General features: G+C 38.4%; 1 protein-coding gene across 1 annotated transcript in view; it reads left to right on the top strand.

Annotated features, from left to right (window-relative positions):
- Positions 1-13,044, top strand: part of ABCG8 (ATP binding cassette subfamily G member 8) — a 37,238-nt gene extending 24,194 nt beyond the window's left edge. Inside the window, exons 8-13 of the mRNA XM_088477441.1 lie at positions 1,134-1,235; positions 4,103-4,302; positions 5,331-5,407; positions 7,218-7,485; positions 10,261-10,388; positions 10,770-13,044. Coding sequence (XP_088333567.1) covers positions 1,134-1,235; positions 4,103-4,302; positions 5,331-5,407; positions 7,218-7,485; positions 10,261-10,388; positions 10,770-10,907 — 913 coding nt within the window. The 3' untranslated portion in view covers positions 10,908-13,044. The remainder of the gene's footprint in view (positions 1-1,133; positions 1,236-4,102; positions 4,303-5,330; positions 5,408-7,217; positions 7,486-10,260; positions 10,389-10,769) is intronic.
- The last annotated feature ends 341 nt before the right edge of the window (positions 13,045-13,385 follow it).

Raw genomic sequence — 13,385 nt, 5'->3', positions numbered from 1 at the left:
GTACTATTGTGGACTACAATGCATTTCGGACATTAACTCTTTGGACAACAAGGTACTTGTAGAACTAGTAGAGTCAGCATGTGCATGGCTGACAGAGCATGCTGCAGCTTGTGGAACTAACTGTACCAGCATATTCTGCAATTAGGGCCCCAGAATATGTGATTTTGTGGCCCGCATTTGGACTTATTTCCAACTCTAGACCATGTCCCAGGTACACTCGGGCTCAGAGCCTGCAAGACCATTGGTTCAATGCTTTATTATATTAATTAGTATTTGGAGGTCCTGCTTAATTGTGGACCACAACCTCTAGGGGTGTGGTATAAGAGATAGACAGTAACTAGATAGACAATGTCTATATAGACACCAGATGTTAGACAGGGACAAAAGTCAGACACACTAAAGTTAGACATGTAAAAAGGTCGACAGGGTCATAAGTTCGACATGAATATGGCCGACACAAATATGGTTGACAATTTTTTTTCTATCCCTAATCTTCACCCTAACCCTCCCCTTGGTGCCTATCCCTAACCCCCCCTCCTGGTGCCTAACCCTAACTGTGGGGGAAAGTGCCTAACCCTCCAGTAAGTGTCTAACCCTAACCCTAAAAAAATTAAGACATAAATAAAAAATTTGTCGACCATTTTCATGTCAAACTTTTGACCACGTCGACCTTTTGTACTTGTCGATCTATAGTCCGGGACCCAACCTCTAGTAGTATAAAAAAATACAAATAGCCCTATGTTATAATCATGCTCCACTAATATACATGTCAGCAATATAAATTGCTAAGATATATTACCATAGTTGTCCATTTGCTCATTACATCAATATTGAGTTACTCTGGACCCTTACCTTGCATAGAAGAAAGTCATAGAATAAATGATTGCTCGGATATTTAGTTATGCTTAGATTCATGCAAGGCTGGAAGCATTGTCTGGCATAGCACTCCTTGCACCCTTCTGTTTAGTAGTTCTAATATAATACACCATTTTATTGTATCATATTTTATTGCTCTACAGTATTTGTGATGTTATATATATAATATATATATATATATATATATATATAGTTAAGCCATGGCAGATGGCTCTTGTCCATAGACTAACTTTATACCGGTCTCCTTCCATCTCTAGCTCTAACGTCAGCACCTCTTCCTTGGAGAAAACAGTAAAGATTGATGCACATGAAAAGGATGAGCTGCCTAAAGGAATTCACCAATTCGCTGTATTGCTAAAGTATGTTTTACTGGATGACTAATCAGAAAGGCATACAAAATAAATACACTGTAGGCCAAATTAGAAAGAAGAAAACACAAATGTAAAATAATGATACTTAGTACTTCAACTTACTCTTATAATTGCTATTACTTAAAATAGAACTTGTGCCTGAAATTGCATGTCAAACACTCATACCAATACAATACTGGTTGATTTTTGACAGTTTTTATTTAGGTTTTACTCTTTTTAGAAACCTGTACAACTATGAAAACAATACATACAATCCACAGTTTGTAACATGATTACAGATGTTGCTGAGGATGGTCAGTTTATCGCAGTCTATTGGTCAAATAGAAAACATAGTGTGTTTTTGAATCTTCAGCAGCAGATTTCATGCCAAGGTCCTATTTCAAATATCAGGAGTTATTTGAGTAAGTTATAGTACTAATCATAATCATTAAAATTTGAGCACATCATTTCTGAGTGATGTTAACCTTAAAGAATGTATTTTATAGACGCTAACATTTTCACAGTGTAATAATGTGCCGCTCCCATCTTGCTTTACTTGTCAGACACAAAGCTGCACTGAATTAAACAATTTATGTTGAAAAAAATGTATAATGAATACGAGTGAATAAAGTCTGCTTAGGTTACTGCAGTTGGAAATAAAAGGGTGAAACAGGAATAAAACAATATGAGTCTTTGGAAAGAGGTAATTTTTGTCAGTTCTGTCAGTGGTTTGCCATGGAGTATTGACCATTATTTCAAGTACGGGAGCTTAGGGTGGCATATGTTTTGCCAGATACAAAATCCTACTTACCAAGGGGGAGAGTTAGCAAATCTTGGAGAGAGATAAAGTCGAGAGAGATAAAGTACCAACCAATCAGCTTGTAATTACTCCTGATGTGCTGTTTTATTTGAATTATACATTTAGGTAATCAGCAATTATTAATTTGAAGTCTGCTGCAGAACATTACTCCTGATGTGCTGTTTTATTTGAATTATACATTTAGGTAATCAGCAATTATTAATCTGAAGTCTGCTGCAGTCTTCTAATATTTTATTGTCTATAAATTGCCATAAGGACTATCTCTAGTCTTTAGATTGTGTGTAGGCATGATCGATCTTAAGTCCTAAATGTTTGGTATGTGCTACATGTTTGTTTAAGCCATTTTATTGCTAGGTCTGTATTGGCTGGCAAGTGGGAGGTTGTCTTTAATTAGGATGCACACTTGGCTACATCTCTACTTAAATATCATTCAATAGACTGGTTAGCCTTGGCTGGAGCTGGCAGAATCCTAAGTGCAGAATCACAAGTGCAAAATAGATTTTAGGGAAAATTTCAGCGTTAGACCGGCGTTAAACCGAAGGAAAACAATAGGAAAACATTTCATCAAACACAACTAAACTGCTATCAGTACTGCATATAGACACCTATGGAGCATCAAGTGTGAGTTCACTATCTCTTCAGAAGAAATATCTGCTGCCTGCATAACCAGGACATGCAACACTGAACTCCTTGTTTGATCATTGCATAGAAAATGTCACTTGCTACTATTTGTGCTGCCTCTTTTTTCACCAAAAAATAAATTCTTATTTTTTGAACCAATGCAAAGTAAACTCTAAACCTTGCATATACGGTCTGATTTACCATTGCTTTTGCCTAGCTTCACAACTTTGACCTTTTTTTTTATTACTCATTTTCAAAACCCTTAAAATCACATTTAGTCCCCTCAATAAAAAAACAAAAAAAAAACAAAACACAACTTTGGTCATCAAGCATACGCATTCACTAGCAGTGTTCTTTCACCAGCATTTTTTAAAAATCTTCAACACTGTCGTTCTCACACATACACTTTTCTTAGCTCATCCACACCGTGACCATGTTTTCTTCAAATTCTCACTTTACTCTGTGCCTACCTAATCCTTTATTCGACCCCCTGTTCCCACCTCTATCCTTCCCCCCTAGTCTCCTCCCCCTCTCCCCTCCTCTGTCTGTATGCCTCCCCTCTGCTTCCCTCCTCCTCCTCTCCCGTTACTCCTCTTTCATTCTTTTCTCCCCCACAATGGTCCTACTACCCAACCACTAAGCTCAGCACCCACCCTCCTCTCCCTATCACTTCACCACACCTCCATCTACATCACACTAATCTCCCTCCCTTTCATACAAATGCATCCCACCTCTCTTGCCTACTGATCACTTCCTTCCACTCCTACCTCCAAAATCTAGCCCGTGCTGCTCCTTTCCTCTGGAACTCTCTCCCCTCCCTATCAGACTCTCCAGATCTATACAAATCTTCAAACGGGCTCTCAAGACTCACTACTTCAAAGCCTTCCAGCTCTCATCCTAACCTGCTGCTTACATGCTTCTTCCTCACTGTATACCCTATCTGTGTCACCCCTCCTATAGAATGTAAGCTCTCACGAGCAGGGCCCTCTTCCCTTATATGCTTTTCCTTCCCTCACTCATACACTCATTTACTCAAAACTCTCCACATGGGCACTTTACACTTGGTAGCTGACGCCCTGCTGCGTTTTTGAGTGTTATGATCGCTGCAGCAATGTTTATAAACTATGTTCTTATTCTGTATTGTCTTGTACTGTAAGTCGCTGTTTTACGTGTTTTCTCATTTGTTAATGTACTTTGTGAGGCGCTGTGGAACCCTTGTGGCGCCATATAAATAAAGGATAATAATAATAATTGTCATTTTAGGCTGTGCTAGAAAAATGACACTAAAAGCTCATTGGTTGCTGTGAGCAAATGCTCCACTTTATCTCTCTCCAAAATTTGATACATCTCCCCCCAAGTTAGATGATACTAAACAAGTGACTCCTGTGGTGAATTATTTCCCCTTTATTAAACATTACTTTCCCTTTCCCAACAGTCGTCATGTGTCCAATGATTTACGGGATCTCACTACATTGCTTATACATGGATTTGAGGCTGTTCTAATGGCACTCTTAATTGGATTTTTATACTATGGACATGTAAAGAACATGCTTTCAATACAAGATACAATTGCACTTCTCTTCATGAAAGGGTCACTCACTCCTTTTGCTGTTGTCCTTGATGTGGTTGCAAAATGTAAGTATTTTAATTATGTGCTATTTTGGATGCAATGACTTAAAAAAAAAAAAAGACTTAAAACTAAAATTTTCCATACTTTACTATGAATAAGATGACAGCAATGATTATGATTTCCTACATTATCTGAATGTCTTAGTTTTCAAATTATTTGATATGTTATGTCATCGGTGCGTTTCTGCAATCATTTCAATTCCTTTGCCCTGTTTACCAGAGGAAATGGTCCAGCCCCCGCCTCACAGCTATTGGTGGATTTGCCTGTCCTGCAGTGCATCACACAGCCATTGTTACACTGATTGGCAGTCCTAGCACTATTATTTATGGAAACTTAGGGAGCTGGGGTCCTTATTCAGCTTGGATGGCACGGCTGTGTTCGCACGCAGCTGGTCGATGTTTGTGCTCTGCGCATGCGTATGGATAGCAGTGCGCATGTGCGAACCGGGTGCTGCGATTGGCAAGCGATCGCAGTGTGCACGCGGGTTAACAGCATAAGGATTGACATGAAGTGACCGTTTAGGGGTGGAAAGGGGTGGTGGTCAGCGGAACGCAGGCGTGCCTCTGCGTTTGAATGCCGTTACAGAGGCATAATTAAGCCCCTGTGATTGCATATGCTGGCAGAGGTCTAGATGGTGACAGGAAGTTTAGCAGTTTGTGAGGTAGGGTCAGTTCAACCACAACTGTGCGAATGGTTCCGATGTTATTTGATGCTACCGATGTTTTCGCTGACTTTCGGATGCATGTCATGGGAAGTGGGCGGCTTTATGCAGTGATGGGCGTCTTGGTATAGCGCTGCGGTTGCCGTCCAATTGCATACATTAGCATATTTTCGCAGCTAACGGGTGCGTGCGAACGCAGCCGTGCTATCCAAGCTGAATAAGGCCCTAGGTTCAGAGTAACGAGTTCTATTAAAATAATAATAATAATAATAATAAAAAACCATTTAATCCATATTTAAAAGAATATTAATATATAGTTGAAATGCTTGTTAAAAATGAAAGTTATAGTAACTTAAAACTATTGTCTTTTAGGTCATTCAGAGAGAGCGATGCTTTTTCACGAACTTGAAGATGGATTGTATTCTGTTACCTCATATTTTTTTGCTAAGGTAATTTAGTTTGATTATTGTTTCCAGATTTTTATTATTTTCAATGAAACCAAAGTGTATAATAATTGACATGAAAGGTGATATGTCCCTCTTATGATGGGCATATACTGTTAATTTATCAGCCCAATTCACCGATAATCATCTGATCAGGAAGATAATTGAACAGTGTATTGACACGACTGAGCAGTGGTTCTGTCGGACATGCAAAATCATCCAGCATGTCCGATAGATCCGATCATCAGTCGGCTACATCTGGTAGTGTATGCACTGCTGCTACTGACTGGCATATGCCCTGTTCCTTCACAGGGGAAGAATGGGGAAATGTTCCAGGGGAGGAACCCAGAAATCATGTGGCCATTCACTGTGACATATCTCACAGTATATCTCACAGTATATCTCACAGTATATCTCACAGTATATCTCACAGTGTATCTCACAGTGTATGGCCATGATATCTTATGGGTTTCAGCTTGTCAGACAAAATGTCTGTTAGCCTAAAAGACATTTTATCTCACAGTGAACGGGATGTACTAAGCATCGCGTCCGTGCTGCGGTACTTTTCGCTACTCATCGCGTACATACCGCGGTTTGAGTACAGCGGTATGTACCTAGAGTATCGCAAAGGAGAGCTCTCCCAATAAGAGTTGTCCTTTGCGATGCCCCCAGATAGAGGGACTTCCAGGTTTAACACCCCAGGGGGTGCTGGAAGGGGTCCGATTGGATCTATCTATCTATCTATCTATCTATCTATATCTATCTAATGACAAAGGTGCAAGTTCCCATGGTGCGATCGATGGTGGTATATAAGGAGGCACCAATCTGTATTACAGTGTGCATTGGAGCTAAAAGTGGGCATCTCAGGGCCCCATTTATTAGCGCTAAAGGGATTATGTCATGCTTTCAATATTTAACACAGTGGTAATCTAAGATTACTGCTATTGTCACTATATTGCTCTCATTATGTTTTGATGGTGAGAGCGATGTGGTCCCTATTGCTGGCAATGGGGACCATAGGCGCAGCCTTTCTGGTTTCAGTGAAGCCTCCCAGGCACTGCCGGGTCCTCGTCGGGTGAAACATACGCAGATTGACCATCACGCATGCACATGACACAGAAGCCTGTCGCGGGCAGCGATCGATTGCCAGCAGCTGAGCAGAGGACGCCACTAATAAGGGGGATGTTACTGGACCTTGCTGGAGTGGTAAGTAATGATGAATACCAGTGGCATATTCCTTTGTATCACTGCGATACTAAACAAAATATGCCGCTGGATAAAGGTTCATTGATAAATGGGGCCCTCAGTCCTTATACATTCGGTAGCACAGATGTACATAAGGGAAGGAGTTAGTAGACCATTTGCATAAACTCGCACGAGTGACCGCCAATAGACGCTGCGTGCTCTTTTGTGTGTGGCTCAGAATAAGGCCCTTTGTTTTACGTATATGGATAATCCCTCTTGAAATCTTGCATTGTCCCCTGCTATCTAGAAATGTAAAATTAAAAAATAATAATTATAATAATAATGCATTTTATCATAGACCTTTATATGTGTGTTCTTTCCCAGGGGTATATTTACTAAAGTGAGAGTTTTTAGAAGTGGGGATGTTGCCCATAGCAACCAATCACATTCTAGCTATTATCTTCTGGAAGGGGCTAGTTAAATGTTAAGTAGAATCTGATTGGTTGCTACCGACAACATCTCCATTTCTAAAAACTCTGACTTTAGTAAATATTCCCCCTAGTCCCTACAGAAAATGTGAAAAGTAAAATCCCCCCACATTCTAATGTGGTGAATTGTTTTTTTTTGTCAGGTGATCGGAGAGCTCCCGGAGCACTTTATGTTTATTGTGTTCTATAGCGTTCCGATATATTGGCTGGCAAACCTGAACCCTGAGCCGGAGAACTTCCTACTCAACTTCCTACTGATGTGGCTGGTGGTATATTGTAGTCGTACTATGGCTCTGTGGATGTCAGCACTCTTGCCCACATTACAGTTGTCTTCCTTTATCAGCAATGCCTTGTTCACTGCTTCCTATCTGACTGGTGGATTTATAATCAGGCTGGATACTCTTTGGGCAGGTAGGTTCATAGAGGAAGAGAGAACTACTGTTGATATTTAGATACAAGTTAAAGATGATCTGCATTAATATGGGTGGTAGCAGTACTTTAGGAATTAAATTGTGGCTGCTTTATGGGACACACGCTGGCACATTACGCATACTGTATATGTCCACCTTAAAGAGTGCTGAGCAGTACAGATTTTATTGCAAACTTAAAGCGATTTGCAGGGCGCATCCTGAGCATATTGCAAATGGCCGCCTTATTTTTTAAAACTGTGAAGATGAGTATATATGGTGGTGCACTTATAGGGCCAACATCTTGATTACTTCATTTTCCCTGAAAAAATAATAAAATGCAATAAATCTTTATTAATTACTCTATTAAAATAATGTGTTCGGAGTAGAGGTGAAATATTGATTAAAATACACAATAGTATAGATAGTTAAGGTGTGAAAGAAAAATATTTAGAAAAGTGCTATTAAAAATTCCTTTTACCTTGGGTCTACTATACATATTTCTCTGAATTAAGGTACAATTATACATCTAATACTGGGACGGGAAAACAAATAGGGTAAAAACAGAGTGAGTTGAATTAAAATTTGCTCTAAATAGCTGATATCAATTTTAGGGGTCTATTCATCATTACATAGAAATAATAATTATATTTTTAACTCGCTGCAAGTTTAAAAAACTGTTCGGAGGCATTCATCATGCCTCATTATCAAAAGTATCACTTCCGAAAAGCAGCTTTTTTTGTGAAGTCAGCTTTTCAGAAAAGTGATACTTTTACCCATACATTCACAGTGTCTCTAGTTTGTGCGCAAAAATGTCGGTGTTGTTAGAAGATGCTACTCCTCATATATATATATAGCTATCCAAATTCTGGCACTCAGCAGGTATGCACTCGATAGCTATGCCGGGTGCCCTCCACAATGTAAACCAGGGACCAGGAATCACTGTCATATAGACAACCACTGGCAGCACTCCGGAGCAGAAAGAAATCACTCAAACAGCATGCTGATTTCTTTTTGCTCCGGAGTGTCGCCAGTGGTTGTATACATACAGTCAGGTGCATAAATATTGGGACATTGACAGAATTTTCATATTTTGGCCTCTATTCACCACCGCAATGGCTTTGAAATGAAACAAACAAGATGTGATTTAACTGCAGATTTTCAGATTTAATTTGAGGGTAATTACATCAAAATCAGGTGAACGGTGTAGGAATTACAACAGTTTCTATATGTGCCTCCCACTTTTTAAGGGGCCATAAGTAAAGGGACAAACTAACCAATCCTAAATCTAACTTTCACTTTTTAATACTTTGTTGCAAATCCTTTGCAGGCAACTACAGCCTGAAGTCTGGAATGCATAGACATCACCGGATGCTAGGTTTCATCCCTGGTGATGCTCTGCCAGGCCTCTTCTGCAAATGTCTTCAGTTCCTGCTTGTTCTTGGGGTATTTTCCCTTCAGTTTTGTCTTCATCAAGTGAAATGCATGCTCAATCGGATTCAGGTCAGGGGATTGACTTGGCCATTGCATAACATTCCACTTTTTAGCCTTCAAAAACTCTTTGGTTGCTTTTGCAGTATGCTTCGGGTCATTGTCCATCTGCACTGTGAAGCGCTGTCCAATGAGTTCTGAAGCATTTGACTAAATATGAGCATATAATATTGCCCGAAACACTTCAGAATTCATTCTGCTGCTTTTGTCAGCAGTCACATCATCAATAAATACAAGGGAACCAGTTCCATTGGCAGCCATACATTCCCACGCCATGACACTACCACCACCATGCTTCACTGATGAGGTGGTATGTTTTTGATCATGAGCAGTTCCTTTCCTTCTCCATACTCTTTTCTTCCCATCACTCTGGTACAAGTTGATCTTTGTCTCATCTGTCCATAGGATGTTGTTCCAGAACTGTAATGGCTTTTTTAGATGTTGTTTGGCAAACTCTAATCTGGTCTTCCTGTTTTTTTGTGGCTCACCAGTGGTTTACATCTTGTGGTGAACCATCTATATTCACTCTTGTGAAGTCTTCTCTTGACTGTTGACTTTGACACATATACACCTACCTCCTGGAGTGTGTTCTTGATTTGGCCAACTGTTGTGAAGGGGTTTTTCTTCACCAGGGAAATAATTCTTCTGTCATCCACTATAGTTGTTTTCCGTTGTCTTCCGGGTCTTTTGTTGTTGCTGAGCTCTCCGATGCATTCTTTCTTTTTAAGAATGTTCCAAACAGTTGATTTGGCCACACCTAATGTTTTTGCTATCTCTCTGATGGGTTTGTTTTGATTTTTCAGCCTAATGATGGCTTGCTTCACTGATAGTGACAGCTCTTTGGATCTCATATTGAGAGTCAACAGCAACTGATTCCAAATGCAAATGTCACACCTAGAATCAACTCCAGACCTTTTACCTGCTTAATTGATAATGAAATAATGAGGGAATAGCCCACACCTGTCCATGAAATAGCTTTTGAGTTGATAGTCCCATTACTTTTGGCCCCTTAAAAAGTGTAATTCCTACACCGTTCACCTGATTTGGATGTAATTACCCTCAAATTAAATCTAAAAGTCTGCAGTTAAAGCACATCTTGTTTGTTCCACTTCAAAGCCATTGTGGTGGTGAAAAGAGGCCAAAATATGAAAATTCTGTCAATGTCCCAATATTTATGCACCTGACTGTATATATATATATATATATATATATATATATATATATAATCTATAAAAGCCATGTAAATATACTGCAGTAACATAGATGTGGTTTATCTTGTCATCTGCAGTACCTTTTTGGATCTCGTATGTCTCATTCCTCCGCTGGGGTTTTGCAGGACTTATGCAGGTTCAGTTTACAGGTTTGACATATCCGGTGCAATTTGAAAATTTCACCATCAATATTCCAGGTGAAATGGTAAGATCTAATTTTAGCGATAGTCTTCACTTGGCTGTTACTTAGAACACATTTAACTTTCCATCCTTCTGGTATTTGCACAGCAAAGACATTTTAGATAGGATTGGTTCAAAAATAAACATTTGTCAAACTTTCCATATGCCGGCTCCTAAACTCGTTGGGTTGACTTGAGATGTGCTGTGCTTCACATTTAATTAGTGTCGCTTTAAATTTTCCGGTCAAACCTGCCAAGAAGCAGCGGATTGAAAAAGTTCCCCATTGTATATATACCGCATCGTGTCAACTAAAATTCCCATAAAATTGTGATGATCTGATAGGTTAATAAAAAAGGAGATCACAATGAGTGATGTTTATTCACCATTTTTTTCATTGTTCATACAGATTATCAAAAGTTTGGAGTCGGACGCATACCCGCTGTATGCTTCATATCTTGTACTCATTGGCATCAGCGCTGGATTTCTTCTTCTATATTTCCTAAGTCTCAAGTTCATCAAGCAAAAATCAAGCCAAGACTGGTGATAACCTAGAAGTGAGACAAGGACATGGATGCATGTAAAAGAATACAGTGGGATTTACAGACACATTGAATTAATGTTTACCCACTTCTATCACAATCAGATCATGGCCTGTCTGTACCTTGGGGATTCTACTAAAACAAAAGAGTTTTTATCAGGAGTGATGTTAGGCCAAACTGTCAGGGCTCGAACGGAACCAAATGCTATTCCTGCAGTGGACGGAGAGGTATAGCTCAAAGAGCTATAAATAAAATTAAGCTTTATTATTCCAGGCCACACCACTTTATTTTGAATACGGAATTTAGGTGTTCAGAAAATCGTCCTAAATTTCTATGCAGTTTTTTTTCTTACCCTGATAGATTTTCTCTGTGTGTTTTAATTACATCTATTAAGTGGACTGTTCCAAATTTACTAATCCTTTAATGCACAAGTTACTTTTATCATCAGTTACTGAAGAACGTAAACATTTCCAGTAAAATACACTTTAACACAGAAAGTCAGGTTGTCTCCACAATGCAGCTTAAGTCTCGTCTATTGTGTTTAGAGAGAGCATATATAAATGTGTAATAGAAACCAACAGTATGAATGATGGTGTACTCAAGGATCAAAAATGTATAGGGTTGGAGTTTCATTCTAGAATCAGTATATGATCATACAGTAAATAGAGAAAAGACAGAAGACTCCTTTTTGGGTATACTATTATAGTTAAATTGAAAATATTAAAAAATAACTTTTATTATGATAGGTAAAATAGATAGGGCATCTCCAGACAAACAAACAGACATATCTTGTAGAAAAATATATATAAAAATCATTACAATATTATTATATTTTTTTTATTGTAAGTAGTTCAGTGTTGTGGCTATATGTGGTGTAGGCTAAACATGAGTTAATAATCAATTGAGATTAACCATTTGAATAATCAGCCTATAGCCAACACAAATGGTAGAAATCAGGAGTTTGATATATCCTGTAGTCAGTGTAAATACCACTTAAGCAATCGGTATAGAATCCAACTCACTATAATGGTTCGTACACAAGTAGCGATCTGCAGGCGATATGATATCGCTGGCAGATCATTATGCACCCTCCCTGATATGCTGGATGATCAATATCGATCATCCAGCACACCACCAACTTACCGCCGACTATAGCAATCCGCGATCGCGGGTCCCTATAGTAACTTGCTCAAGATTGAGCAAGTTGACCGGCATGCACGACCGTTGGACGATATCGCTATTTCCATACATGGCCGTGCATCGCTGGTCGAAGGTAAGTTGGTAGGGTCCATTTAAAAGAACGATTTGAAAGATAACGATATCGTTATTGTTCAAATCGTCCTTTTAGATCACTACGTGTGTACGCACCATAACATTCTGTATACATATTATGGTTAGAGAATATTTAGCTTTTGTAGTGAGCAATAAAGCAGACAAGACTGTAAGAAAAATAGTCACAACCTCAGGCAATAGAATAATTTTGTGCTGAATTGCTGCTATTCCATCAGTGAGATAGCGAAGTCACTTTAACAGCTTGTTCCCTTGCAAATTAAGGAGGCAGAGAGTTGCACATTCGGAATATAATATCAGGAATCACCAAGCTAATGTCAATAATATTCCTATAATACAATATTCCTATCAACCTAAATTAAATATACTATAACATCATCAAATCTCTCAAAATGCCACAAAAGAATCAAAATAACTAATGGAAATGTTCATTGAGTTCTACCTCAATTTATTTAAGAAAAAAAGGGTTATTATCAGAAATTTTCTTCATCTAATAAATTGCACCCATACATTGTACTTGCAATTGTAATAAAGTAAATTAATTTTAGATTACTTGAACGTTTAAACAGCAGAAACATATTTACACTAAATCCTTTCGATTGCTAAATGTTTCTTTTTATTTAAAATGCACTTATGTTGAGTTTATAATAATATATTCTGTATTTCTATGGAAAATAGTAGTAGCTCTCATCTGCTGATTTGTCGCTATGGTTCAGTGCAAATATTGTATCTAAAAGTTAGAAACGGACTTTACAAATGTATGTTATGTACTAGCCACTGGAGGGCAGTAGTTCCTGTTTTTGTTGCAGGTCAACAATTCATAATAAATAAAATACACTATTTTTTTCTCTATTGTGTGAGGTTTTCTGGAGGGACTAGTTTATTATTTCTGGGATAGTTTTGATCATAAAAATATATTTGGCCAAATGTAATAGGGTGAGAGTTTAGAAAAGTGAGAGTTTCTGACACTTTTTAAACTTTGCAAATGTAATAGAGTCCAAAAACAAAGTAACAGAGCGAACTTGCATGTTTTTTTAGACTTAAAACACTCTCACGATTTAAAATCTCATTCAGATGTATTCCCATTTTGAAAATAAAGCTCAACCAATGTGAGAGTTTACTGCTAAACTCTCACATTTTCTAAACTCTCACCCTATTACATTTGGCCCATAGTGTTTATACAATTATGTCCG

Source organism: Taudactylus pleione, unplaced genomic scaffold (genome assembly GCF_031769625.1).
Source record: "Taudactylus pleione unplaced genomic scaffold, aTauple2 ptg000201l, whole genome shotgun sequence".
In the NCBI taxonomy this organism is placed as follows: domain Eukaryota; kingdom Metazoa; phylum Chordata; class Amphibia; order Anura; family Myobatrachidae; genus Taudactylus; species Taudactylus pleione.
This window is presented reverse-complemented; position numbering and strand designations above follow the sequence as displayed.